This window comes from Podarcis gaigeae, assembly GCF_964106915.1.
Source record: "Podarcis gaigeae genome assembly, chromosome: 8".
NCBI lineage: Eukaryota > Metazoa > Chordata > Lepidosauria > Squamata > Lacertidae > Podarcis > Podarcis gaigeae.
Genome location: NC_139684.1, coordinates 55,859,641 through 55,885,700, shown reverse-complemented (window position 1 = coordinate 55,885,700; position 26,060 = coordinate 55,859,641). Strand labels below are relative to the sequence as shown.

Genomic DNA, 26,060 nt, shown 5'->3' with positions numbered 1-26,060 from the left:
GGGCAAGGGGTGGAGTAGCAAAAGCCTCCTCAGTGCCTGACTCCTGTGTGCTGCTGTGGCTGTTAGGAACCTGCCCTGTGGAGCTGCTGGTATTGTGTCCTTGATCTTTCTCTTTTGCCCCTGACTAGAGGTCCCCCCCAAGATATGCCAAAGGTGAGTAGGAGGCAGAGGCTCCATCTCCATCCCCAGCTCTCCAGACAAGTGCCCAACAGGAGGCATGCTACAGCTGCTGTTGTAGGGTCTCCTGTCCCTCCCATTGGCTCCTCGTCAAAAGAGTTTCCTTCCCTGGGTGGGTATTGAGCCCTTGGCCCAGGAGGGCTGTGGGATCCCTGTCCCTTGTCCCCTGTTCCTCCTGTGAGTGGAGACGGACAGTAGCAGGTATCAGCTGCAAGGCGGGTCTCTCTGGCACGGTGTGTTCCCTATTGTGGTAAGTTCATGCTTGTGTGTTGGCGTCATCACCAGGACCATCCCAGGTTGCCATGCTTTGTTTCTAGGGATGCTGTGAACATTCTTGTCATTTTGTATTGAAAAGAGGACGAGCCCTTTTGGAAAAATGGAAGCGGAGTCGCAGAGACTCTAGTTCTAACTTGAATCGAAGCAACGAGGATTGGGGGTTGCTAAATCTTTCACGGTTTTTTGTTTGTTTTGTAAAGCAGGAAAGCCCGGCTCGAGGGAATTCAACCCAGAGCCACAAAGAGGAGGGAGGCAGCAGAGGTCTGATGCGACTTATCAGGCTAAGCCCGGGTAGAGCCCGCATTCAGGGTTGACCCAGCAGCATCGGAGCGGGGAGGGCTTTTGTTTACTATGTTAAGAGTCCACTGGAGTCGTCCTAATGGATCGGGCTGCCTTAAACGGGACACGGCTGTCTTAAATGGAACTTTACTTTTAGTATAACATAACCAAGAGCAGTATAAAATCAAAGCCGCAATCCTGTGCACGTTTATTTGGACGTGAGCTCCATTTAAATTCGGGGTATAGGGGGGCTCATTTCCCAGGAAACCCGCAGCAGAAGCCTCTTGCGCCTTGATCTGAATTAGCGCACCGGGGCAATGGAACTGCGGGCTCCGGGACCAGCGATGCCGCCACCCGCCACCGCGTTAGGGCTGTTGTACTCTATGCTGCGTTTGCTACTGTTCCAGGACAGGGCAGGCACCGTCGGGCCAGCAGAGCCGCCTTGATCCAGTCCCGGTGCAGGATCAAGAGGACGGACGCCCGGCGATGACTGCTGCTGCTGTTGCCCCTCCGGCAGGCCGGTCGGGGGCAGCCTGCCCCGCGCCCAAGAAGAAGCCGGGCCAAGCCGCGGCGAGGAGGCCTCTGGGCCGGCGGCAGGGGGCTCCTGCTGGGCGGGCCCTTTGGCAGCGACGGCGGCCCCCTCCCCTCCCTAGTGGGCAGCGGCGGCGGCTCCGGCTCCGCCCCGCGAGGGCAGGCCAGGGAAGCAGGCGCAGCCGCCGCCACTTCGACTCGGGCAGGCGGAGAGAGGGACAAGCCGAGCGCCTCTGGCGAAGCCGCGGCTGGACAGGGCGCAGCAGGTGGGCGCGGCGGCGGCTGGAGGGAGCGAGGCGGGGGGCGAGGGGGTGATGGCACCGCCATGGCTTTGTTTCCCGGCGCTCGCACCCTGGCCGGCTCCGCGTGGTGAGCGCCTGCCAGCAGGAGCAGCTGGAGTAGGACGCGCGACTCCTCGGCTGCCTGCGCGACTGAAGAAGGCGTCCTTTTTTTCGGGTGTGCGCGCGCAAAAAGAGCTTAGACCCGTTTTACCTCCCCCACGCCGGGCGCGGGCTGAGACCCTTTTGACCCCCGGGCCAGCGGGTCCTCTCACCGGTTCCGGGAGGCAGCGAAAGTTTGCCCGCAGGGGGAAGCGCCCTGGAACTTTCCTCCCCGACGGCAAAGGCGGAGCTGCCGCTGCGTCCAGACGCGGTTGCCGGGGGGCTTGAAAACCGAGCTTGGCGGAGGGAGGCGTCCCCTCCCCTCCCCGGCTTCGCGGTTAGAAGCGCGCTGTGCAGCCTCGCCCAGGTAGGGCAGAGGGGGTGGGGAGGACCTCCCCGTCCCGTGCAGCTTCCGACGCGCGGAGACAAAGCGCGCCGGCCCAACAACGCCGGGGAGGGGGGGGGACAAAACAGGCCCAGGGGTCTCCACGTCTCCGGAAGGCCTTTTCCCACCTGCACTCTTCACGTCGGAAGCAAATGTGTGAATGAGCCCCGTGTGGGTCAGAGGATGCGGGAGAAATCTCGTGGCAGGGGAATTTGCCGAAAGCTGGAATAATACCTGGGGATTCCATGGCGCTTTGGTAGGGGGTGTCCCCCCTTTAGTACCTGAGGCAGGAAGCCCAAATGGCGCTGACTCATCCCTGCCGATGGTTATCATAGAAAACTCCGACGACCACTAAGAGTTTTGTGCTAAATAGCTGGCCTGGGGTGGCCCTGCCAAGGTTCCCCAAAATCTGCGCTTGGGACAGCCTGACCCTGTTTAACGGTAGGGTATGCCTGCCCTCAACATTCTCCAAGGTTTTGAGAGTAAGACCAAGTTATAAAGACAAGAAATCCCTTGCCTTCCCCCAAGACCCCTTCCATTCTGATCTGTTTTCCACTCCGTGTCTTGTGAGTGGCAAAGACCAGTTGAGAGCTGAGCTTGGGGGTCCGGGTTACACCCCCCCCCCGCCAGCTGCTGCATGTGGCTGTGTCCATCTTCAACACCAGCCCCATCTCCTTTGGATGTGTTACAGGATTTGCAGGGTGGGGGGAGCTCATATCCGCAGGTTCAGGTTGCTGCTTCGTGTGTTATGAATCTCCTCCCCCAAGAGAGGATTTTCTTCATGTGACTGCTGAACCCTCAACTGAGAGTTCTGGACGCTCAAATAAATATTGGAGAGGGGGTTATATGTGGGAAAGGAGCACAGCCAGATGTCCCTTCAGTTCTCCACAGGATGACAGTTTTGGTCAATGATTCAGTCAGGTTCTCTTCCATCCCAGTGCAGACCCTGTCCCAAATGGGTGTGCCCTAAATATGACCATGCTCTAATTGGCAATCTTGGGAATGTAGGTGCTCCAATTACAGGGTTCGGAGGAGACAGCACAGCGAATATGGCAAATAAGTTTTGTTCAGGCAGGGGAGCCAGCGGTGGCCAGAAGGGTCCCACAGTTGACTTGGCATAAGATATTGAGTTGAAGCATCAGGCTTCTTGATTGTTAATGTCTTAACTAACATTCCCACCCACCCACAACATTTGAAAACAGATTCATTCCAGCTCCTTTGTTTTTATGGCTACTGGCTTAAATGAACTCCCTGTGAACAGATGCTTTGTGCATTGTTTTTTTTTTTGAAAAAGTGTGCTGGGTATCAAGTTTCCAGGATTTCCAGATTCATTCCACTGCCACCATGCTCTTTTACCCTGCCTTCCATGTTTGCTTTTCCTGCGGAAAGGGGAAGCCTGCCCTCTCTTCCTGCTGCTGCTGCGGGTGTCTCTGGGCTGTCCAGCTGTGGACAGTTCAGGGCTGGAGGAAAGGAAGGATGTGTTGTTGTTGTTCACAAGGAAATCCACTTTTCTGAGTTTGTGTTATGCCCCAAGGTGACTGGGCTCATCTCTGTAGCACATGGGGACACCTTTTCATCTTGAGTCAGCAGGGTGGCTGAGAAATATATTTCCTACATGGTTTTCTTAAATTAAAATATTTCATCCAAATGGCTTCCAATGTAGTTTAGAGTGTGTGTGCGCACGTTTGTATATGTGTGTGTGTGTGTGTATATGTACACATACAAAATGCAATGCAGTAAAAACAACTGCCTTTGCACAAACAAGAAACTGATAGGAAATATGAAGCCTTGAGTCCCCAGGCTGCCTCCTGACTTTAAATGTTCGGAGGTTCAGACAAAAGGAAGTCCTTCCTTGCTCAGTGCATAGTTATATTATGGCATTCGCTACCACAATCTCTATTGATGGTCACCAACTTGGATGGCTTTATAAGTTAATTAGATTAGTTCAGGAAGGATAAAGCTATGTTCTCCCTTCGCTGTCAGAAGCTGTATGCCTCCAAAGTTGTTGGGAATCGTAGGTGAGGAAAGTAGATGTTACGCTCAAGTCCTGCTTGTAGGCTTCCTATAGGCATCTGATTAGTTTGCAGTGTTTCTCAAACACCATCATCCCTAGCTAGCAGGACTAGTGATCAGGGATGATGGGAGTTGTAGTCCTACAACAGCTGGAGAGCCAAGTTTGAGAAACACATTGAACCCCACCTTTCCTCCGAGGAGCTCAAGGTGCTGTAGTTCATACTACTCTTTCTCCACATTTTGTCCTCACAACAATCTTGCAAGGTAGGTTAGGCTGTGAGACTATGACTAGCTGGCCCAAGGTCAACCTGTGAGCTTCATGACCCAGTAGGGATTTGAACCCCTGTCTCCAAGGTCCTAGTCCAACACTTTGCACCACACTGATTCTCTAGTTGGCTGCTATGAGAACAAGATGCTGGACTAGTTGGGCCCTCAGCCTGATCCAGCTTTAGGGCCTTTCTCACAAAAAGCCACTGCTTTTAGCTTCACACTTGTGACTTTCCATCGAGGGATGCTTTCCATGCCTGCCAAAATCCACTTGAGGATCTCATTCTTGCTCTGCAGCAAAACATGGCAGGAGAATATCTACTGGGCAGCTTGTCCAAACTCCTCTTGTAGGACTTCTTATAAGCTTCCAAGGAGCCCAATGTGATTTCACTCTGGTTCAACGCTTGGGTGGCAGGGGAATCTTCCTATGATGTGTGAATACTCTCGTCTCTTTTTTGCGTAAAAGCAGCTGAAGCAAACTGTAAAATGGGTGTGCATGCCACCTAAGTTGCCCTCTTCTTGGTCTAGAACTGGAGACATTGCCCCAGACTCCTCTCTTGTTATGGCAGCACTGAGCATAAGGGACAGGTCTGTTTAGCTAAATGGGCGGCGTTTTAAGGAGCTGACAAACATGGGTGTTGCTGGCTCAAACCTGGCCTGCCCCCACAGGCTTGTGCAACCTGCTGGGTGCTGGGCCTGCAGCTGGAAGTCAGCGTGGTCTCTTTGCATAGATGCCTCATCATAGCTAGATTTTGACTCTCCTCTTTCAGTTAGGGGAGGCCAGCTGGGGCTGAACCCTTGACCATACCCAGCCAGCCTGCGCTTTCTGCGCTGGAGGCTCCTTGTCATTTTGGGCTAGGCTGGAGGCCAGGCTCCAAGGCTGCTGTTGCATCAGTGTTCTGGGGGCAGCCTTGCCTTATCACGCCAAGAGATCCTCAGACAAAGGAATCCACTTACAGACAATAAACTGACTAATCTATTTGAGACGGTGCCAGCATCATATTGGAGATGCCAATCTGGCACCTCGTCTGGTGACTCTTCCTCTGCTGCCAAGGCTGTGGGTGCCTTTCCTGGAAGAAGCATCTTTTTGCTTTGGGGCACTCAGAGCCTGCCTGGACCACAGGAGACCCAGCTTGCGATGGTGGTGGTGGCGGCAATTCATGCTCTCTCTCTTTTTTACTAGTATCACTTATCCAAAGACATATAACTGTGAGATAGATATTTGCACTCTGAAAGGAGAGGCATTTGGAAAAAGGTGAAGCTGCAGATATTGCTATCACCCTGATGCTTAGGGAAATGAGAGATATGAACATATGAAGCTACCTTTTACCAGGTCAGACCACTGGTCCAGCTAGTTCAGTATTGTCTACACTGACTGGCAGCAGTGGCTCTCCAAGCTTTCAGGCAGGGGTCTCTCCCAACCCTCCCTGCAGATGCCACTGCCAGATACCTTCTGCATGCAAAGCAGCTGATCAACCCCAAGCTCTTGAAACTGGTGGCTCTCCAAGGCTGGGAGGCAAGAACTGCTGAGTTTAGGCACCTGGCTCCCAAAGGGGAACCTGATACACAGAGTTTCTGTGCTGAGATGCCCCTTCCTGGGCAGGGTTTGGATTTTGGCAAGGGTGGCTCCTTCGGCGCTTAACCCTTCTTCATAGGAGGTTGAGTACCAGAACTCCTGGGGGCTTCACGGTTGTGCTTATGCCTCATAGGGACCTCGGGGGCAGGATCCTGGGCCTTTCACACATGCTTGTGGGGCAGTCTGGTTGCTGGACAACTACTGGAAGCACAGAAAGAGTACTGTATGTGCAAAAAGGAGTTGCTGTGTGGTATGGAGCACAGCTTAACTCTGGGATGTCCCCAGAACGCCCTGTAGGCTTGGTGGTGGGATTGGCACACATTTCGCTGTGTAGCTTTGGCGTGTCAGAATCTGGTGCCTCCAAATCCTATTGAAAACCATTTCTTAGCCATGTGCGTCATTATTATCACAGTTATGTCCCACCTTTGCTGCAAGGGTCCCAAGGTGGTGTACAAGGTTCTCCCCCTCCTCATGGTATTCCCACAACAACCCTGTGAAGTAGGTGAGGCTGAGAGGCAGTGACTGGCCCAAGGTCACCTAGTGAGCTTCATGGCCAAATGGGGATCCAAACCCTGGTCTCATCCAGGTTGTAGTCTGGCACTCTCACCAATACACCATACACTTGACTTGGCTGTAGGAACATCTTCTTGGCTGTCTATTATCTTTGCGAACACACTCCTTTTCTACTAAAGCACCACATTTGATTCCCTGCAGGAGACACTGGACCCTTTCAGTCCAGAATTCAAAAGATTCCTGTAAATAGAGGCTGAGAGGCAGTGACTGGCCTAAGGGTCACCCAGTGACCTTCACGGCCAAGTGGGGATTTGAACTCTAGGCTCCCAGGGCCTAGTCTGACATTCTGACCACAAACCTTGTTTGGCGGCGTTGCTTGTACCCATAACGAGTGGGACACAGCGATTCTGCACAAGACGTGGAGAGGGCTGTCCAGTTGAGGGGCAGGGACAGGCTGCAGGTGGTTTGGGGGTTCTGCATCCTGCTTCTCCCCACATGGGAAGCCTGCTGGAATAAGGCAGCGGATGTGGGGCTTCCTGTTGTGGGAAATGTGCAAGGCAGAAGAAGCAGAGTGCAGACCCAGCCTCTGTTGGCTTCCTCATTTTTACTAATATTTATTTGTTCAGCTCTTAAAGGGACTCGTGCTCAGTGACTCATTACAGAGGAGGCTGGAGGTGACTGGGAGGAAGGTCCATGCTCTGCTGGGCTGCTGCTGCTTGCAAGCATTCAAAGAGCAGCAAAGACCTCTTCACGTAGCACACCAAGTTAAAGGATGCAATCCACTCCTACTTGTTGTGATGGATACCATTATGGATGGCTTTGGAAGAGGATTAGACAAAGGCTATTGATTCCCAGTTGCCACAGTGGCTGTGCTCTGCCTCTGAATGCCAGTTGCTGGGAATCACAGGTCTCAGATCCTGCTTGTGGGCTTCCCCTTGGGGCATCTGATTGGCTGCTGAGAGAACCTGCTGATCTGTTAGAGGGGCCTTTGTTATGATGCAGCTGCAGGGCTTTTTTGTGTTCTCATGTTAAAGACAAATGAATGACTTCTTTTATTTATTCCTTTATTATTATTTTATTATTGAATTAATATCCCACCTTTTCCCCACTGAGCTTACCTGCTTCTCCTCCCCGTTCTTATTTAATCTCCACAACATCCCTGTGAGGTAGGCTAGGCTGAGAGCCTGTGACTGGTCCACAAGGTCACCCAGCGACCTTCATGGTCAAGTGCGGATTCAAACCCTGGTGTCACTTGTCATAGGCTGACACTGTCACCACTGCACCACAGACTTGACTTGGCTGTAGGAACATCTCTTAGGAACATGTCTATCATCTTTGCAGGCACACTCCTTTTCTACTAAAATACCATATTTGATTCCCTGCAGCAGGAGACACTAGACCCTTTCAGTCCAGAACTCAAAAAATTCTGGTCAATAGTGTTTCTGCCCAGCAGCACATGGGCAGGCCAGACAGTCTTGCTTCTTCTTGGTGCCCAGTGTTTTCTGAAAACTAGAACCAAGCCTGCGCTCAGTGTGCCACAAATAAGCTCTCTTGCCTGCCTGCCACCCTTCTATGGCAAGAGGGGAAATTGCTTGCTGAATCAGCCCCCCAGCAAGAGGATGTGGCACAGGAAATGGAAGCAGCTTGGAATCCCAGCAGAGGGATCTGCAAAAACCTCCCCTCCCCACCCCAGCAACCTGGCCTCTCTCCCCATGGAGTGCCCTCCATTGCCAAGCTGGAGCCAAGCAGCTGCCTCTGATGACAGATTCAGTGGGGCTTCCATTGTTGCACAGCCAGGATTTTCCTCTCTGTTGGCATTCATCGCTACAAATATGGCCAGTCGCAGCAAAGAGGAACCAGTGAAGGTAGAGTGAGTGTTGATGCCTCATAGCTGGAAAGGATGGTAGTTCTCTCCTTGCTAACCATCACCCTGCCTGTCATTACAAGGCCAGCTGGCAGCGTGTCCCACCCCAGGAGCTTGGGATGACCATACTGCCCACTCTTTCCATGGGGCTCAGTCACAGTGCCATCTGTGTTCAGTGCCAGGGCCCATCCTGCAAATGGGTGCTCCTGTGGGCATGCAGGACATCCTTTGTCTGGATCGCTGCTCTGTAACTTGTAGCGTGAACAGTCCCACATAATCCAGATTCCCAGCCATAGGCAGGCTGGCTTGAGCCAACAGCACTCCCCACCTCATTTAAAACTTAAGCAGGACCTCTGGGAGGTGGGTGCACTTCAGGCTTGTCAGATCTTCTTGTTCTTTTTACTAGAACTCCAAGATCTGCCAACCAGAGCCGGTTGCAAAGACACCGAATTAACACACTGGATTCCTTGGAGAACATTCTGAGCCCAGGAATTTGCTTTCAGTCCTAGAACTAAATTGAGCTCATTGTCCTTTCTCGGGTCTGTCTCTCTCACATACATTCAGCCCTGCCTACTCTAGGTAGTCTTCTCTTCACCAGGTTAAACAGTCCCAACTCCCTCAACTGTTCGCCTTCAGGCTTTATTTCTAAACCCTTGATTATCTTGGTCGCCCTCCTCTGCAAACACTCCACCGCGTCAATATCCTTGTGGTGCCCAGAAGTGGACACAGGCCTCCGGGGGGGTGGTCTGACCATGGCAGAAAAGCAGCTCTTTCCTTCTTTATTGGCTGCTCCTGCCTTGGTGGGAAGAAGCTGCCTTCCTTTTGTAACTGACTGGGGAGACATCCGAAAGGGTTAAATGTCTCTGAGCACTAGGAAATCATTAACGAAGGTGGATCCAGGGGAGGGGGGGTTCCTCTCTGGAGCTACGTGCCTGGCTGGGCTCACCCTGCCTGCACCTGAGTGATGATGGGGCCATAGGAGTCTTGCTGAGGACAGGCTCTGTTGCTGCTTCTGGTGTGTTTTGGTGGAAGCTCTTCTGCTGAGAGCACCTCCTTTTGGAGGAAAAAGGGCGTGTTGGGGCAGCTCAGGACTGTTCGGGTCTGCTGTGCTGCCCCAGCATACTGCTGTCTTTGGGGAACAAGGCTTCGTAAGGTGGCTGGGGCTGGAGCTCCCCTGTGCTTGCCTTTCAAGGTGATGGGCGGCTCTGCTGCAATCTGGAGGTCATGTAAGGGGCCATGCTGGCTGGTTTTTCTTTGCTCCTGGGAAGGTCAAAGGTGCCTCCTGAAGGGCTGCCTGAATTTATGCTCAGGGTTTAAACAGCCACTTTGGGAAATGACTTCAGTGTTCCTATTTGGCCAATGAACTTCATATGGAGGGTTCACAGTGTCCCTAAGAGGAATAGTGGCCAGGATTTCTTGCAGAGCCTGAAAAGCTTGGAGTGTCTGTGACCCTGGACAGCTCCTCAAGCTGGCCCCAGCCTCAGGCCCATGGCCCTTGGGGAGCTCCTCCTGGCTTCACCCAGTGCACACCCAGGCCCGCTCTGAGACCCCTAGGTTACCTTTGGCTGGCAATTATTCCGGCTAGTGAGGCAGCCACAACATCCACCCCTTTCTCCCCCCGCAGTTTGACTCAGCAGCCTGGAATGTTCCTTCTCCAGCTCTCCTCCAGGGAACCATCACTCCTCCTTCCTCCCAGGAGACATCCTGGGTTCACAGGGATGGGGCATCTTTCATCCAAAGAAAGTTCCTCGTTGGGAGGTCCCCATTTGGCCCCAGAGGGTTTCCTGGTACAGCAAGGCTGTTGCCGTTCTGCTTTTCTCCCGGAAACGGGGGCTGCTTTGGGGTTTTTCCAGCCAAGCCAGGAGCTGCAAGCATTGCCCTCTGCCCTGTTTCTATAGGCTATTCCACCCGTCCATCAGTTTTGGAAGCTCCTAAGCCCCTGAGAGAGCCCTTTCATGAGAGATCTGGCGGTGGAAGTCCAAATAGCTCTCTGGGCTGCTCCCAGCCTTTATTGCCTGGTCCCCTGATGGCAATTGGGGCTCAGCCCTGCCTGGGATTTGGACTTGTTCCAGGCATTTTCCGTGCTGTGCAACAGAGGGGCCTGCTGGATGCCCTGGGTGAGGCGTGCTCTTTCTCTCTGCGTGTGACATCAGACACACCCTTTAGTGTTTGTGCCCACATGTCTGCAGAGCAGAGTTGAATCGCATGGAAACCCTTTTTGACTGTCACAGCAGCCCCTGGGAATCATAGCTGTGTGAGGGTGCTGGGAATGTTTTTACTCCAACCCCAGCCTCTCTGCAGAACTGGGTATCCCCAGAAGGAAAGTTTTAAGAGGCTTCAAACAGATCCAGACCTGTACTTCTGAAAAAGAGAGGAAAAACCTCCGTATAGCTTGGAAAACCTTCATGCTGCTCTTGACAAAGTGTTTCTGGATGTTTGGACTGAGAGGTTCAAGGGACCTTTTTCATTGCATTGGTCCCTTGGGCTCCTTCACCCAACCCAGCACCCCTGCCCAGATACCGCTCCGGACCTGTGTCTTCTGCACCCATTTCTCAGCATATCATGGGAAAGTTTGTGGTGGGAAACGGAGGCTTCTCCACTGCACAGAGGGTGCCTCTATGCAGCTTGAGTGTAATGTGTCGGCAGCTGCTTTTTAGGGACCCTGTCCTTCTAAAGCTGCCCAGGAAAGAAAGTTTTCTCGCCTCCCAACTGGGGTAGCTTTACCTTCTGGGGCTGCAGCACCTCCTGTAAGCTCCACATTTCTCTGGGGCGACTGATCCATCTCAGCACCTTCGCAGCCTGGCAGGTGGGTGTTGGTGGCATTAGCCCTCCCAGGACACCCTCCCTGCCACTCTGCTTTCTAGCTACAGCCTTGAGCCAAGAACAGTTGCTGCCTCCAGGTCTCTAATCTCTCTCCCCCACCACACACACACTTTCATTGAATGTTTGGCATCTCCCAGACTAAAAATACAACTCCAGAATAGAGGCAGCTCTTGAAGAGGGGTCCCCCTTGTGCCCCGTCACGTGGCCGCACAAAATGTCAGAGGCAGCTGACCCCCTCTGTCTTGGTGCGTTCCCAATTTAAGAGCCTGCCCTTTCCCACCTGCTGCTTTCACCATCCTCGGGAGATGCCTCCCTATTCTTTTTTGAGCCTGGATCGTGCAGGGGCAAAAAATAGACTGGAGGATTTTCACATCTGCCTTCCTTGTCAACCTTCAGGCCCCTCCTGCCAGCCCCGAGGTCTCTGCATGGGGTCTGGAGAGATGAGGGGCCAAACTCCAGGAGAAATGGGTGGTGTGCGGGGGGTGGGGTGGGGAGGTTGGAAGACCATCTCTGTTTGGTCTGATGTAGGGCTCAGGCACAGTTAGAGAGGCAAGGGCCCCCATTCTGAAGTGGGGGGGGGGTCTTCGGCATCAATGGTTTTCCTTCCCTGTCACTGCTTTTTTTTGCCCCCAGCTTTGTTTGTGATGTGTCACTTGCATCTCTCAGACGCTGCTTGCTCACCTGCTGACATTGTCCACCTGGATGACCATTCTCTGGCACAGCAACCTCCCCCTTGACAAACCCATCAGGACCCTTTTTCATGGGTTTCTTATAGTGCCTTTTGTTTTCAGATGGCCTGAATCTCATCACTTACTGGATATGAATGCCGTCTGCAGCACAGGGCACTTGGGCATATTTTTCAGCACTTGGAAAGATACATGAGTGGGACTTGATGCTTCCCCAGTTGCCTGCTGCATATAACTTAAAAGCAGCAAACCGTGGAAAACAAACACATTCACACTTGGGACTGTGCGCACACGCAGACATTTGCAGACACAGACGCCCTAGCTTGTCTTCCAGGGCACATAGAAGGAAGTCCTTCTTCAAGCAGGGCGTAGTTAAAATGATGGAACTTGTTCCTGCAGGAGGCAATGATGGCCACTAACTTGCATGGCTTTAAAAGAGGATTCGACTGATTCATGGAGGAGAAGGCCATCCATGGCTACTAGCCACAATGGCTACTCTCACTTCACAGTTGGAGGCAGCCATGCTTCCGAATACCATTTGCTGGAAACCAAAGGAGCCCTGTGAGTTCTTGTGCTTGCATCCTGCTTGTAGGTTTTCCAGTAGGGCATCTAGTTGGCTACTGTGGGAAGAGGATGCTGGCCTAGATGGGCCATGGGCCTGATCCAGCAGCAGACTCTTCTTATGTTTCGGTGAGAATGCATTCAGAACGTGCATTTGGAGAGGGAGGACCATGTTCCTTGTCCCTCCTTGTGTCTCCCTCCCCCCAAAACAATGGACTTTGCCTTGTTTGTGTGCCAAAGGGGAAATCCAGGCCCCAGGGAGTCCTCCTGCCCAGCTGCATGGAGAGGAGCGCTTCTGCTTCTTCAGCTTCTGCTTTGGGTTGCTGCCTGCCGCCTGCCGCCTCTCGCCTGCTGTGTGTGTGTGTGTGTGTCTGTCTCTCTCACTAGCACCACCCAAACCTCCTGCAGCAATGCTCTTAAGCAATCCTAGCGGAGAGCAAGACCTGGCAGCCGGAGGATGCTTACCTCACCCGACAAAAATGCTCTGTTACTCAGAAAATGAAAACTGTCTGAACTTTCTGGGCTGGGAGGAATTGCTGGTGGTATCTGTTTGAACCGCACCACGGCAGAGGTTACAGAGCCTCCGCAAAGGGGTAATTTCGTAGCTTCTCGAGCGCCGCGGAGACTGTGAGCCAGCGACTCCTTGGCTGGGAGTCCGAAGGGACCTCGGCTCATGCTTCAGCCTGCTGCTCAGAGAGGTGCTAGAGGAAACCCAGAAAATGACTCACCAACTGTCAGGAGTCTGAGCTTGACTCGGGTTGCCTCCCAAATACGGGAGCTCCTTTCCAGTTGGAGAGAAGTTGCTTCTGATAGCTGTGTGGGCCAGAGGAACAGCGAAGGTCAAGGCCTTCCAGTGGAAAGCAGACACCGCTATTATGAGCTTGACTGCCATTTGGAGGTTGCCTGTGTCTGGGGTGTCATTGAGTGCTCTTGAGAAAAGGAGGGTTGAGTTGCCCAGGGGAAATACCATCCCCACTGGCAATGGGCCCCAACAGGGAATGCCTCCTTCCACATTGCCCTTGTGACAAGGGCATGTCGAGGGGCTTGCGTGTGCTGTGAAAAGGGCTGGTGCCAGTGCTGTGCCCTCTTAACACCTGGTGCAAAAAGCAGGGCATCCGCTAGGGAGGAAGCAAGGAAGCCCTCTTTGAAGCCAGCGGGCGACATGTCCTTTTCAGTTATTTTCATTTTTATGGGGCCTTCTGATTCACCTAACCTTGGCAGGCCAGAAAAAGTGCTTGTGTGCGCAGCGAATGGAAATTGTGACCAAACAGCATAGCATGTAGGAAGACAAACGTCTTCCTTCCAGTGTTGCAAGCTGTGCCTGTGTGGGTGGGTTGGAGATGCCACTGCTCTGAGTGTGTGTTTCCTTTCAGTTGAGCAAACAGTCGCTGGCTTGTCTCTCTGCAGGTGGGTGAGGCAAAGCGACTCACCTCCAGCCTCTTCGCCCCACCTGGCCTGTGAGGCCCCTGTGCAGAATGTAGGCCCTTTGGTCCATGGCACTGCAGGGTGGGGGGCCCCTTATAGGCTCTTGGATCATGCCCACCACACCCCTGTAGCTCTTCCTGTGGGTGTGTGGTGGAATTTTTACCTTACCTGCCTGTTGCTAGCAATTGTTTCCATCAGCCCTTTCACAGTATCTGCCTCCATCAATTGCACACCCTAGCCAAAATGTCACACATGGAGCTTGGGTGGAAGATTCTGTGTTGCATGTGTCAGCCTTCCTTTCCCACCAAGATTCGCCTGCCTGTAAGCAAACGTTCCCTTTTCCAGTAGAAGAAGGCCTCCATGAGGTAGTGATGGCCACCTGCTTCTGACCTGGATGGCTTTAAAAGAGAATTGGACAAGTTCATGGGGGGTGATCAGGCTCACGATGGATGGCTGGGGTCAGGGCCTGCCCGCCATCGCCACCACCAGAGAAGTGAGGAGAAGTGTTGGCGGCTTTCTGTAAGATCTCGCAGAGCTCATGTGGGATCTCGCCAGAAGCTGCCACTACGCGATCCCAGTAAGCAGGGCTTTGGTGGGAGGGTTGCACCTTCTCATTTTCCCTCATGTGGGAAGATGGAACAGGTTGCCCCAGGCCATGGTCTTACCTGCCCTGCCAGAGGTAGGAGGCCTTTGAGTACCATGGGCTGCTTGGAGTAGCAGGTGGGGATAGCCCTGCCATTGACCTGCTTGGTGGCTTTCCAGAAGAGAGGCATCTGTCTGGCCCCTGTGATAAGAGACTGCTGGACTAGACAGGCCCCCTTTGGCCTGATCCAGCAGCCAAGCTCTTCGTGTGTTCAGTGGTCCTCAGTTCAAGAAACCCTCACCCATTTTAGCAGCACAAGATCCCATCTGGTTCTGCAACTTGGCAGAAATCCTTGCAGGGTTTTGAAAAAGCCAGCGAGGAAGCCGTGCCTGTTTGACTAATGCAGACGAGAAACCCCAAAGGGGGCCAAGCTGATGAGGTGGGTGCTTTGGGGTGTCAGGTGTGCAAAGGTAGCTTTTCCCCTCTTGTGCCTCGGCTGGGGAAGGCATCCTCTGGATCGTCTCTTTAAGGCAGTGAGGGCCAGCCACTGGGTCGCTTGTCTTCTCTGGAGGCCTTCCTTACGGAGGGATCTTGTCTTTTCTAGGCTATTTCCACCAGTTTCTGGACTTTCTGATCTCTCCTCCTAAGAAAGCAGAGGGAATTCCCTCAGCCTCGACCCTTCAGGCCGGGAGAAGCCAGACTTTTGCTCTCTGCAGTCTTGTCCAGTTGGTTTTGTGGGCAAGAGCCTGCTGTTTTCCACAGGTCGTGTGGGCAGCACCCTTTAGCCTGGTCCTAAATGGATGGACTCAAGGTGGCCAGGTGTCCCATAGCACCTCCAGACATCTCCCAAGAGGATGGAATGTTTTGCTTCAAATTGGCATCTCGGAGCAAGCAACGGTTTGTTGTGGCACCAAAAAGTCGAAGTGCCTGTTGTTGAAAGAACACTCTGCTCCCCGCTCCGAGATCCCTTAATACCACCTGGTGCCCTGGCCAGCAGAGCCTGGAGCTGTGAGCCGCTTTCCTTCTGCAGGCTGCTCAGGGGAAGGAGTTGGCAAGGAAGGAGCCCTGGTCCCCATGGGGAGATTTTGCAATGGCAGAGACGGATTTGCAGTTAGCTCCGGCTTGTGCTGGGACTGTAATTGATACCAGATGATGTGTGCGCGCCCACTCTCACCAGGTCTGGAAAATCTCAGCTGTGCAGATGGAAATTCAATCCACCTCTGCTCTGATGGGGGAAGAGGAAAAGGTGCTCCGTGTTCCCCTCCTGCCTGCAGCATCACCCGCCCCCTCAAGTCACACTCTTGGAGACCCCTTTCCTATCCCCAAAGGGCTGCCATTTGCATCCCTGCCCACGGCAGATGGCCTGGATTCCTATGCCTGCATGAGGGATGGTAAACTGAGTGACTTCCTGCTCATTAGGGTCTGGTGCTATTCCAGATTTTGAAGGGCTTGCCTGGGGGGGGCAGGGGGAGGACTATGGTTGTCTAATAGCCTGGAAAATGGATCAGGATTGGTCTCGGATGCACACTCTCTCCCCCTCCCTGCCATGGCTTCCCTTGAACTCTCACTGCGGTGATATCGGGCGCAACAGGACAAACGTAGGAAAGCTGGCTGTGCTGCAGCCCAAGAGCTGCCACTGTGCCTTCACTTTTGGATACCTGATTTATGTCCCTCCCGCTGGAAATAACTCCCTCCTAAGCTGCAGCTCTCCAAACAAAGAGCCACAGCGAGAGGGACTGTTTTGACCAAATTTGGAGAAAACTTTCCTTCAGTCGTTGAGCAATATCAGCCTGTTGCCTCTGCCGGCCCCCCTCTTCTGCCACCAGGGAAACTCGGCTGCTCCTACAGCAGCAGCAGCAGCAGGACGCCGCCCTGTCCTGGGGGAGATCCTCAAAGATGGAGGCTCAGCGAGGGACAGTTGTGGCACTTGATTCCCCTTTGGGTGCTTAGTAAACGCAGCAGAGCCCTTGCCAGAGAGACCTGCCTACTGGGGGAGCACCCAACCGCTGGTGTCTCCCCCTTTGTGCAAGGCTGAGACAGGGTGCCTCTGTTTCCCTGGGAGGGCTCTGTTGCTTTGTGGGCAGTGGGCTTCAGGACCCTGAGAAGCCCCCGTTTCTGTGTTGTGCCTTCTGTAAAATGCCTTGCAGCCTGTCCTGTTCTTTCCCCTCGTCCTGAAAGGCCACTTCCCACAATGCCTCTTGCTTCTTGGGTGGCCATACGCAAGTCCTGCAGGAATTCTGAACCCTGGAGCTCAGCTGACCTTCAGGGGTTTCCGAAGCAAAGTTGTCCAGCTGATACAAGCCTGGCGTGTGGGCCTTGGTTGCACACATTGCCTTGGGGTAGCACTGGCAACCCTCTTAGGTGAGCAAGAGGAGACACACAGGGCTCTTCTAAATTCAGAAAGGAGCCTGGGCTGGGCTTAATGCTGCCTTGGCAGTTGCAGAGAGAGAGAGTTTCAGCTGGCAAAGGGACTGGCCTCCTCTGGCACAGAGTTGCTCCTCCTGTATCCCGTATCCAGGAAGTCATTTCTCTTCCTCCTCCTCATTCTTTGAAAATTGCGGCTGGCTTTGGGGCAAGGCCCCACGGCAAGAAGCTTCCTAAAGCAGCATGTCAGAGTTTGTGCTCTTTGGCTTTTATGTAGGGCCAGGAGTGCATTTGCTTGAAAAAGAATAGTTACTGTTTTTCCTTTTTCATTTCCAGACAGATACCATAAAGACAGAAAGATAACCAATAACAGAAAAGCATACAAATCTCCCTACAAAGGAGGTGGGGCTTGGATAAAGAGATATAAATGCATAGGTCTGATAATTTCTCTAAAGGAAAGTTAGTGCAAAATCATATGCTATAAAAAAGCTATTTTGCATTAATTAATACACCTAATAAAAACACTTTAGTAAGCTTGTTTGATTTTGAGAGGCCTTTTAGTACCCTGAGCTTTTGCATTAATTAATTTCTCAATCATTGCTGCTAGAGGCCCTTAATTACAATACCAATAATACTCCAGCGATGATAATATTCCCCTTTCAGTCTTCCCTGAGCTTTGCCAGAGCCAGGCAGCTGCCATCGGCAGACTGTTCACGAAAGCTTTGCTCAGATTTCGGTTTGTGAAGAGGTTCACGTGAGTCAACGGCAGGGTCCTGTTTGTGGGGAGGTGTGTAATTTTTCTCCAAAAACCAGGTTCCAAAACGGCCGAGGCTGTGGGCAGAACCACCACCTAGAGCAGTAATTGCCAGGTTCTGTGCAGTCCTTCCGACATAAAGGCGTTAGGGCAAATTTGAGAAAACCTCCCAGGAGTCATGTCCCATCAATGCACACAAGCTTAAGCATGGCTTCTCTGACCTGGGTTGATACATGCCAGGTATTATTGCAGGAAGGGAATAGTCACCCAGCTTGCCGTGATCAAAGCCTTGCATTGTTCTCTTGCCCTGTTCTGTCTCCGCTCTAAGAAGGGAAGTATTTTTTCTTCTAAGGACATGTGCAGAATCTCTGGCTGCAACCTGCTTTTCCCACCACTGGTCTTGCCATGTCATTAAGAGCTTCACCTGGTGAATTTCTGCATGTCAGGCGGCCGTTAAGAGGCGCAGCTAATAGAACCAATTTTTTTTGTAAACAGCTTTGAGGTTTTTCTGCAATCAAGCGGCAGAGGCGGTCTTGAGAAATTTGAGAGCCCAAAGTTCTCCACTGTAAGCAGTATATAATTTTTTTTTACAAAACAAATAGTATAAAACTGAAAGGAGAAGTTGAGGATCCAAGATTGCAGTCCCAGTCTACTTTTACTGGAGAGCAAGTCCTGGTGCGTTCATGAGCTTGCAGCATTGGATTGGGCCAGATGTGGTCAAGTACTGTAACCCTTTTCCTGAAGATAATACTTGCTGGCTTCTCTACAAGAGTGATAGGCTGTCACTACATAGAATCATCTGTTGCGAGTACTAACACAATCATGCGTATTTTACTCAAAAAGTAAACACCGCTGTGTTGGTGAGGCTTACTCTCACATAGGATTGCACCACCAACCATTGTGTGCCCTACCCTCTACCCCTGTCCCATGGCCCGAAGGGAGCTCAGGCAGGGACTCCCGTTTCAAAGCAGCATTGCAGGGGGGCCGTGAGATTTGCCTCCTCCTCCTCCTCCCCTTTGTCTTTGGTTTGTTTCGAAAGGATTGAAATGTTGGAATTTCCTGGAGGCCAGGACTATGGCTCACCCTCCTCTGGTTCCAGGCCAGCTAGTCCAGGCACGCGGCAGAAGTTCCAATCTGGAGAGCAGCAGATGCCTGCCTTCCAAGGGTTCCTTGACCTCTTTGTTAGCACAGGGAACAAGCAGGAAGGGGCTGCAGGTTGCGGGGCTGGGGGAATGCACTGATTCCTCGGAAGGGGACTTTGCTCCTCTTCTCCAGGAGGGTTAGCAGAGCCCCCCCCCCACTGCAAAAAGCTGGAGAGGCAACCTCGGTCCTCCTAAGCCCCTGATCTGCAGTGTAGATCCTGGAACGTTTGCTGCTTCCGCTGTAAGCGGGCCCTAAATGACAGGCCTTGGTGTGTGTGTGTGTGTGTGTGTGTGTGTGTGTGTGTGAGAGAGAGAGAGAGAGAGAGAGAGAGAGAGAGTAAGAGGTGACTGGATCTGTGAAACCAGAGTGGGACTTGGCACTCCCCTTTGCTACAGGGTTGAGTGGCTTCCGCATCCCTCCCCACCAGCTCAGGAACAGCCTTGGCTCAGCTTTCTGTCACTGCCAACTGGGACTTTAACCCTTGTCAGGGTTAGGAGCTGCTGAGGGAGGTGTGTGGAGCTGCACTGGAAATTTGGGTGCATGCAATTCAGTACTTTTGGAATTGTCCTTTCTACCAGCACCCCAAAGCAACAAGGGGTTGGAGGAAACGAGTTGTGTCTCTTTCAGTCCTGGCTGCAAGTGTTTGGGTGACCTTGCTAGTCTGCCAGCCAGCAAGGCAGCAGTCCTCTCCTACTGCCCCTCTTCTCTGCCGGGGCAAGGAGGCTAACAGCCGCTCTCTTCCCCCAGGACCCTTGTGCAGAGTCCCGGCCCGCAGCAGGATGACTGAAGGCTTTGACTGCGCCAGCTGCAAGGAGTCCCTCTACGGGCGCAAATACATCCAGGTGGACGAGGGGCCCTTCTGCATCCCCTGCTATGATACCCACTTTGCCAACACCTGTGATGAGTGCAAGGAGCCCATCGGGCACGACTGCAGGGTGAGGGGGCAAGGCGGGGGGAGGCCTCTGCTCAACTGACCCTGGGGGCGGTGGCTGCTCCTTGTCTTCCTGGTGCCTTTGGCCCAGGTATGAGCTGGGATCCTCCAAGCACAGGGGATTTTTGCAGCGCCCCTCCTGCATGTCAAGCACCTTTAGAAGTAACAAGCAGTCCCATTGATTAAGCTGATCTTCCTCCCCTTTCCAAGCATGTGCTAAATGGATCCAGCAGGCAGCACCCCTAAGGGGAGTGGGGGGGGTCCCCACTTGGTAGGTCCTTCTGGCAACTAAAGCGAGTTCTTTAGTTCGTGAGCAAGGGGGATGGGTGTCTGTGCAGCCTCCTGAAAGGGACCAGCTGTGATACAAGGAAAGGACAGGCTAGGAAAAGAGGACCTTTTGCTCGTGGATAATGAGATGACCTGCCCCCCCGCCCCCCTGCTTGCTAGCCAGCAAGCAAGGTGAGCTGAACAATACCTCCTTGGGGAAGGCCAATGGCTCTCTTTAACTGCTAGGCAGCATGGGAAAGGGGGGCCACCGTCTCTGCCCTGCTTGGGGGCTTCCCATTGGAGCACCTTGAGAAGAGGCTGCTGGGGCAGGTAGACCCAATTTGGCCTGACTGCACCCCCAAAATGGGTGGAAATAGGTCCACGCTTAGGGCTGCTTCTGTATTTGCTCACTGGTGACATTTGGGGAATCATAGAATTGGGAGGGACCCCAGGGCCCATCTAGTCCAGCTCCCTATGATGCAGCAGTGTTTTGCTTCTTGGCCTCCTAGAGCCTCTTCCACAGAAAGATAGGTAAGGGAGAGCTCTGAATTCCCCCTCCTCAAAGATGTGCGTTTGCCTCTTCCCTCCACCCCATGAGCATAGCAAAAGGGCGTTGTTTTCTCAGACAAGCCCCCTCCTGCTGCCTGTCACTGCAGTTGCCCCCTGACCTCTCCTCTCCAGAGAGCCAGTGTGGTGTAGTGGTTAAGAGCGGTAGTCTCTTAATCTGGGGATCCGGGTTCGCGTCTCCGCTCCTCCACATGCAGCTGCTGGGTGACCTTGGGCCAGTCACACTTCTTTGAAGTCTCTCAGCCCCACTCACCTCACAGAGTGTTTGTTGTGGGGGAGGAAAGGAAAGGAGAATGTTAGCCGCTTTGAGACTCCTGAAGGGGAGTGAAAGGCGGGATATCAAATCCAACTCTTCTTCTTCTTCCTCCGTTCCAACTCCAGGAGCTCTACTATGAGGACCGGCATTACCACGAGGGCTGCTTCCGGTGCTTCCGGTGCGACCGCTCCCTAGCTGATGAGCCCTTCACCTGCCAGGGCCAGGAGCTGCTCTGCAACGACTGCTATTGCCGGGAGTTCTCCTCCCAGTGTGTGGCCTGCCAGCAGGTGGTCATGCCAGGTGGGCTGCTTTGCCCCTTCCCCCCCCCAGCCACGAGGGAGGGGGGCAAGGGGAGCCACCTCCGCAGCCGGGGTCACCATGGCTAGTGTGGGCTCCCTAGAATCATAGTGCTATTGGTTTGGGAGGGACCCCCAAAGGTCATCCAGTCCAACCTCCTGCAATGCCCCACTACAGGTTCCCGGAAGCTGGAGTACAATGGCCAGACGTGGCACGAGCACTGCTTCCTCTGCAGCGGCTGCCAGCAGCCCATCGGGGCTCGCTCCTTCATCCCCGAGCAGAAGGACTACTACTGCGTCCCGTGCTACGAGAGCAAGTTCGCCCCCCGCTGCACCCACTGCAAGAAGGTGGGGCCCTGCCTGCCTTGGGTTGGGTGGGTGAATAGGGGGCTCTGTGCGTATTACTCCTGTTCTTCCGCCTGTGCAGTAAGAGGCAGCAATGCTTCTGGATATCAGTACAGTGGTACCTTAGGTTACATACACTTCAGGTTAAAGACTTCGCTAACCCAGAAATATTACCTTGGGTTAAGTACTTTGCTTCAGGATGAGAACAGAAATCGTGCTCCAGCGGCACGGCAGCAGCAGGAGGCCCCATTAGCTAAAGTGGTGCTTCAGGTTAAGAACAGTTTCAGGTTAAGTACGGACCTCTGGAACGAATTAAGTACTTAACCTGAGGTACCACTGTAGCTGGAAGGGAGAGTGCTGCTCTCAGGCTCGAATTCTGCTTGTGGGTTTCCCACTGGAACAGGGGCAGATCTACTATGAAACTAATTAAGCTGAAGCTTCACAGCCCCTAATCCCAGAGGGCCCCCAGAAGCAATTTAGTCCACATTGCTTAACAATTTTGGTCTAGTAGACCCAACTGGAGTGACGCAACACAAATTGATTATTTTTGTTGTATATATTTCAACAATCCCAAAGTTTGACAGTCAGCAGCACAGACATTGTAAAGGTGTTGGGACAACCCTATTGAAGAAGCTAACGGTTGTGATCCAAACTTCATTACTGGTTGCATAGGAGCCGCCATGACAGTTCCAGCTTCAAAATGTAGTTGTTGTTTTTCTGCCATTGCACTGGAGGCATCCGATTGGCCAGTGTGAGGGCAAGATGCTGGACTGGACTTTTCTTCTGTTCTCCCGCTCAGTCGCTGACCAAGGGAGGCGTGACCTACCGGGATGAGCCCTGGCACAAGGAGTGTTTCGTCTGCACGAGCTGCCAGACCCCCCTGGCCGGGCAGCAGTTCACCTCTCAGGAAGACCAGCCCTACTGTGTCAAGTGCTTTGGGAGCCTCTACGCCAAGAAGTGCAGCGCCTGCACCAAGCCCATCACAGGTGAGATCGGGAGGTGGGCGGAGCCACAGAGGCCAGGGAGGGGTGCCCTGTTGCAAGTCCCAGCCGTGCCCACATCCCCTTCTCCATCCTTCTCTCTTTCTCCCCCCAGGCTTTGGAGGGGGCAAATATGTCTCCTTTGAGGACCGCCACTGGCACCACAACTGCTTCAGCTGCTCCCGCTGTGCCGCCTCCCTCGTGGGGAAGGGCTTCATCCCGGAGAACGACGAGATCCTCTGCCGCGACTGCGCTAGCGACCTCTGAGGCCGGGCCTGGTGCCGGTTGTCGTCCAGGCTTCCTGCATCCTGAAGCAGCAGCAGCAGTGGGGCAGAGAGGATTCTCCCTCCCTGCTTCCCTTTCCCTGCCTCTCTGTGGCTGGGCCTCGGGGGCTGGATCCACATGCCCCCCTAACTTTGTCCCCAGAGGTTGTGCTGCGAGGTGGGAGGCCGCTCCCTCTCTCTGTCCCCTGTCTCCTGCTATTGCAGCCAAGTAAAGCCTGTCTATGCAAGGCCATCCCAGCATGGGATGCAGGGGGGAATGTATGTCTGAAGCAATCGCAGCCCCTTCAGCCCCCTGAACCTCTAGGGTGGCATCTCCAGTTTCTGGGGCTAGCAGCTCCAAGCTCTCCCCCCCTGCCAAGAGTCCCCCCTTCTCCCTGCTTTTGAAGTGAGGGAGGTGGAAGCAGAGGCTGGAGGGAGGGCACCGCCCCACCCACCTCTTAGCAGCCTCTGAGGGAGGGTGCTGCTCCTTCCTGCCCCCCAGGGGTCCTGCCCCCACCCATCTTTCTCCTCCAAGTGTTGTCTGCAGTGGTAGGAGGGGAGTGTGAGTGGACCCGGGAGCAAACTTGTCAAAACAGGCAAGGCTCCAGCAGTGGGTCTCCCTTGCAGGGTGGGCGCTGAGGGTGCTCAGGACCCTTTGGGTGGGCCTTGGCACTCTCTCCACCCACAGTGACTTTGTGACCTGCTCAGCGCCAGCTGCTCTGCCTAGCAGGATCTCCAGAACGATACCAAAGTGACCCCCCCCATCTTCTCCAGCTGCAGGAAGCCACTTCCGGCTCCTATTCTCTATATCCTAAACTTTCTTCCTGGCTCCTTCTCTCTCCCCTCTTCCAGGGAATATTTTGTCCCCATCCTGTTCATGTACTGTGTAGCCAGTTCCTTGGATATTTTGCAGTGGGGGAGTCAGTGAGTGTGTGTGTGTGTGTTTTTTTCTCTCTCTCTGCCTGTCGGAGGTGGTGGTGGGGGGACTCCTCCTAGCCTTGCCCTTATCTGGCCAGTGTCTGCCCCCCCGCCCCCCGCTTTCTGGCTTTATATAATAAACCATGTTACTGGACCATGGATGTCGTTCTTAGCAACTTGTGGGAGGGAGGGGGGAAATATTGCATTTGCCCCGTCAGGAATTTGCACTTGATTTCCCAATGATTTTCTCACATTGGGGGCGGGGGGGGGGGGGAGGCAGCAGGGCAATCAGTGCCTGTCTCTCCTCCTCCCCCCCACCTCACCTCCCATTTGTGGCTTTCAGAGCAGGCTGAGAACATGCAAAACTTTGCCCTGTGGCTGCTTGGAAGGAAAATTGGATAATTCCACCCCTTCTGTGTTTGTCAGAAGGACGGACACACACACATTCTGGGATCCAAATCTGTCTGCATACAGCCTTCTTTGCAGCAGGGTGGGGGCTCCTTGGACTCTTGTAAACAGAAGACAAAATATTCTTGAAATTGCAACCCTGTCCCGCTCCCTGGACTTGCTGGGACATGGACCCAGGGCAGCTGATCTCTGCGCGCTGATGCAGTGGAACCCCTCCCGCTCTTGCAAACTTGGGCAATGAACTGTTGTGCATCTCTGGAAGAGCCTTTTTTCTTCTGAAAGCAGCTTCCCCCATCCAGCTCTGAGCGCGCGGGGGGGGGGGTGCTCAGCCCTCCCCCCTCCCCCACAGATCCAGCTACCAGGCTTTTGTTACCTCTGGGCCCCTGGGATCCCCCTCGGCCTGGCGTTCCTCTCCAAAAAAGGAAATGGCCCAGCTGCCTGTGGCCGGCAACATCTGGATCCCATCCCAACATGAATGGGTCACGACTTGCTTTGCCTGCCTGATTTATTTGTGGGGAGGGAGTGGGAGGGTGGTGAGGTAATGGGGCAAGGCTGGAAGGCGACGGTGGGGGTGGAAATGGCCTTGGATGCAGGAGGCTCCTCTGGCTGGGGAACCACAGGGAGGGAAACTGCTGGGCTGTGTGACATGGGGGGGGGCGCGTTGTGGCTCAGGCAGGGAAGGAGGCTTTGCAAGGCGGTCTGTGAGGCCTGAGACCTTTGCTTTGCTCTTAGATGTGCCTCTCTCCCACCCCCACCCATTCATTTTTAGGAGTTGCAGCGCACTCCTCAATGCTGACTTCAACATTTCCTTCCCTGGAACCCCAGTGTGGGCCACTGAAGGGTTTAAGTTGCAAAGCAAAAGTGCACGCTCAGCAGTTCTTAAAGCCTTGGGAAAAGTGCCTCGCTGGATCAGGCAAAGACCTGTGCTGCCAAGCAGAAGCTGCCCCCTGTGAGCCATGCTGGGCTTGCTTCACTGGGCTGGTTAGTTCTAGATGCCCACCGCCTGTTCTGTCCAGGGAAGTCTCTCCTGGAGAGATGAGCTGGTCACTTGTTGGCTTGTTTGGACCTGTGTGTGCTGGGACAGCGGGCGGGTTCCCACTCCTCCTTGGGTCCCTTCCTTTTGCCAGCTTCACAGTCTTGGAATGAGAAAATGCTTTGGAACAGTGAAAGGGGGAGAATCTTACACATACCCATGTGCCTTTTTCAGCCATGCAATTGCCTGCTCCCTCCCTCTCTCGGCACCTGGCCCTGTTTATCTAAGTCTGCATGCCTTTCCTTTCCAAAAATGCCCCTTTAGTGCTGTCCAGGGCAGAGACTCAAATCAGTTTCCACTGGCACTCTCCCATGTCCCAGCAGGAAGAGCAGTTTTCCTATGCTCCTGCCTCTGGTTCAGCCACTTGCACCCTGGGCAGGACTATGGCTTGAGGTCCTCAGTCCCCACCAGCAGCAGCCTGGTCTTCCTTGGGACAGTATCTAGTTTCAGAGGGAGGTGGGCTAGGACTCTCCCCAAGGGCTACTTGCAAAACCCACCCCACTGCCTTCTCCACGAGGGGAAAACTGGCATACTTCCAAGGAGCAAAACTGGGCCCTGGGACCTAAAATTTCTGCAGTGTTGGGAAAAGAGCTTCCTGGATCAGGCCAGAGGGGGCCCATCTGGTCCAGCATTCTCACCATGGCTAATCATGTTCCTCTATCAGAAGTCCACAAGCAGGACTTGAGTGCAAATGGCAACTGCCTCCACCCAGGGGTGCCAGCCATGGTCCTGAATGCCTCTGCAATTGCCTCTCGCTGTGAGGAGGCTACTTTGATGATGGGAAGGGGAAACATGGACAGCTTAAGGTTTGTGCCCCACAGGTGGCTCTGCTGAGACAGGAGGCATGGCAAGATTGTAGAGAGATGTGCAAATCAAGGTGTGCTGAGTTATAGAGACATGCACCACATTCTACCTGTCCGCTGGGAACCCCCAGCAAGAGGAACAAGGGCTTTGCTTCTTTCCAAAAGGGGCTTAGCCTGCCCAACCTGAAGGTGAGTGCTGGCCTAAGGTATGTAGCCTAGACACTGATGAGCTCATGAGTCAACTTGACCCAAGGCTGTGAGTTGAATTCTCTAACCCCTGACATGCCACCTGGTGGACTCAGCCATCCCCTCCCAACCACAACACGGCCTCAGCTCAAAGCCTCCAGGGAAAGGCTCTCTAGAACAGAGCCAGCCTCCCATCACCTTGCTCAA

The 26,060-nt window shown here is 53.7% G+C and overlaps 1 protein-coding gene across 2 annotated transcripts; it reads left to right on the top strand.

Moving 5' to 3' along the window:
* The first annotated feature begins 1,277 nt into the window (after nt 1-1,277).
* FHL3 (four and a half LIM domains 3) lies at nt 1,278-23,577 on the top strand. 2 transcript variants are annotated; one of them, XM_083751514.1, is made up of 6 exons: nt 1,278-1,529; nt 19,348-19,535; nt 20,747-20,921; nt 21,096-21,265; nt 22,062-22,248; nt 22,358-23,577. In XM_083751514.1, exons 2-6 carry the CDS (start codon nt 19,380-19,382, stop codon nt 22,507-22,509), a joined length of 840 nt encoding a protein of 279 aa, XP_083607640.1. In that variant the 5' UTR covers nt 1,278-1,529; nt 19,348-19,379; the 3' UTR covers nt 22,510-23,577. The 2 variants fall into 2 exon arrangements, with proteins under 2 accessions (XP_083607640.1, XP_083607641.1); XM_083751515.1 differs by lacking the exon at nt 1,278-1,529 and adding an exon at nt 12,171-12,331.
* The last annotated feature ends 2,483 nt before the right edge of the window (nt 23,578-26,060 follow it).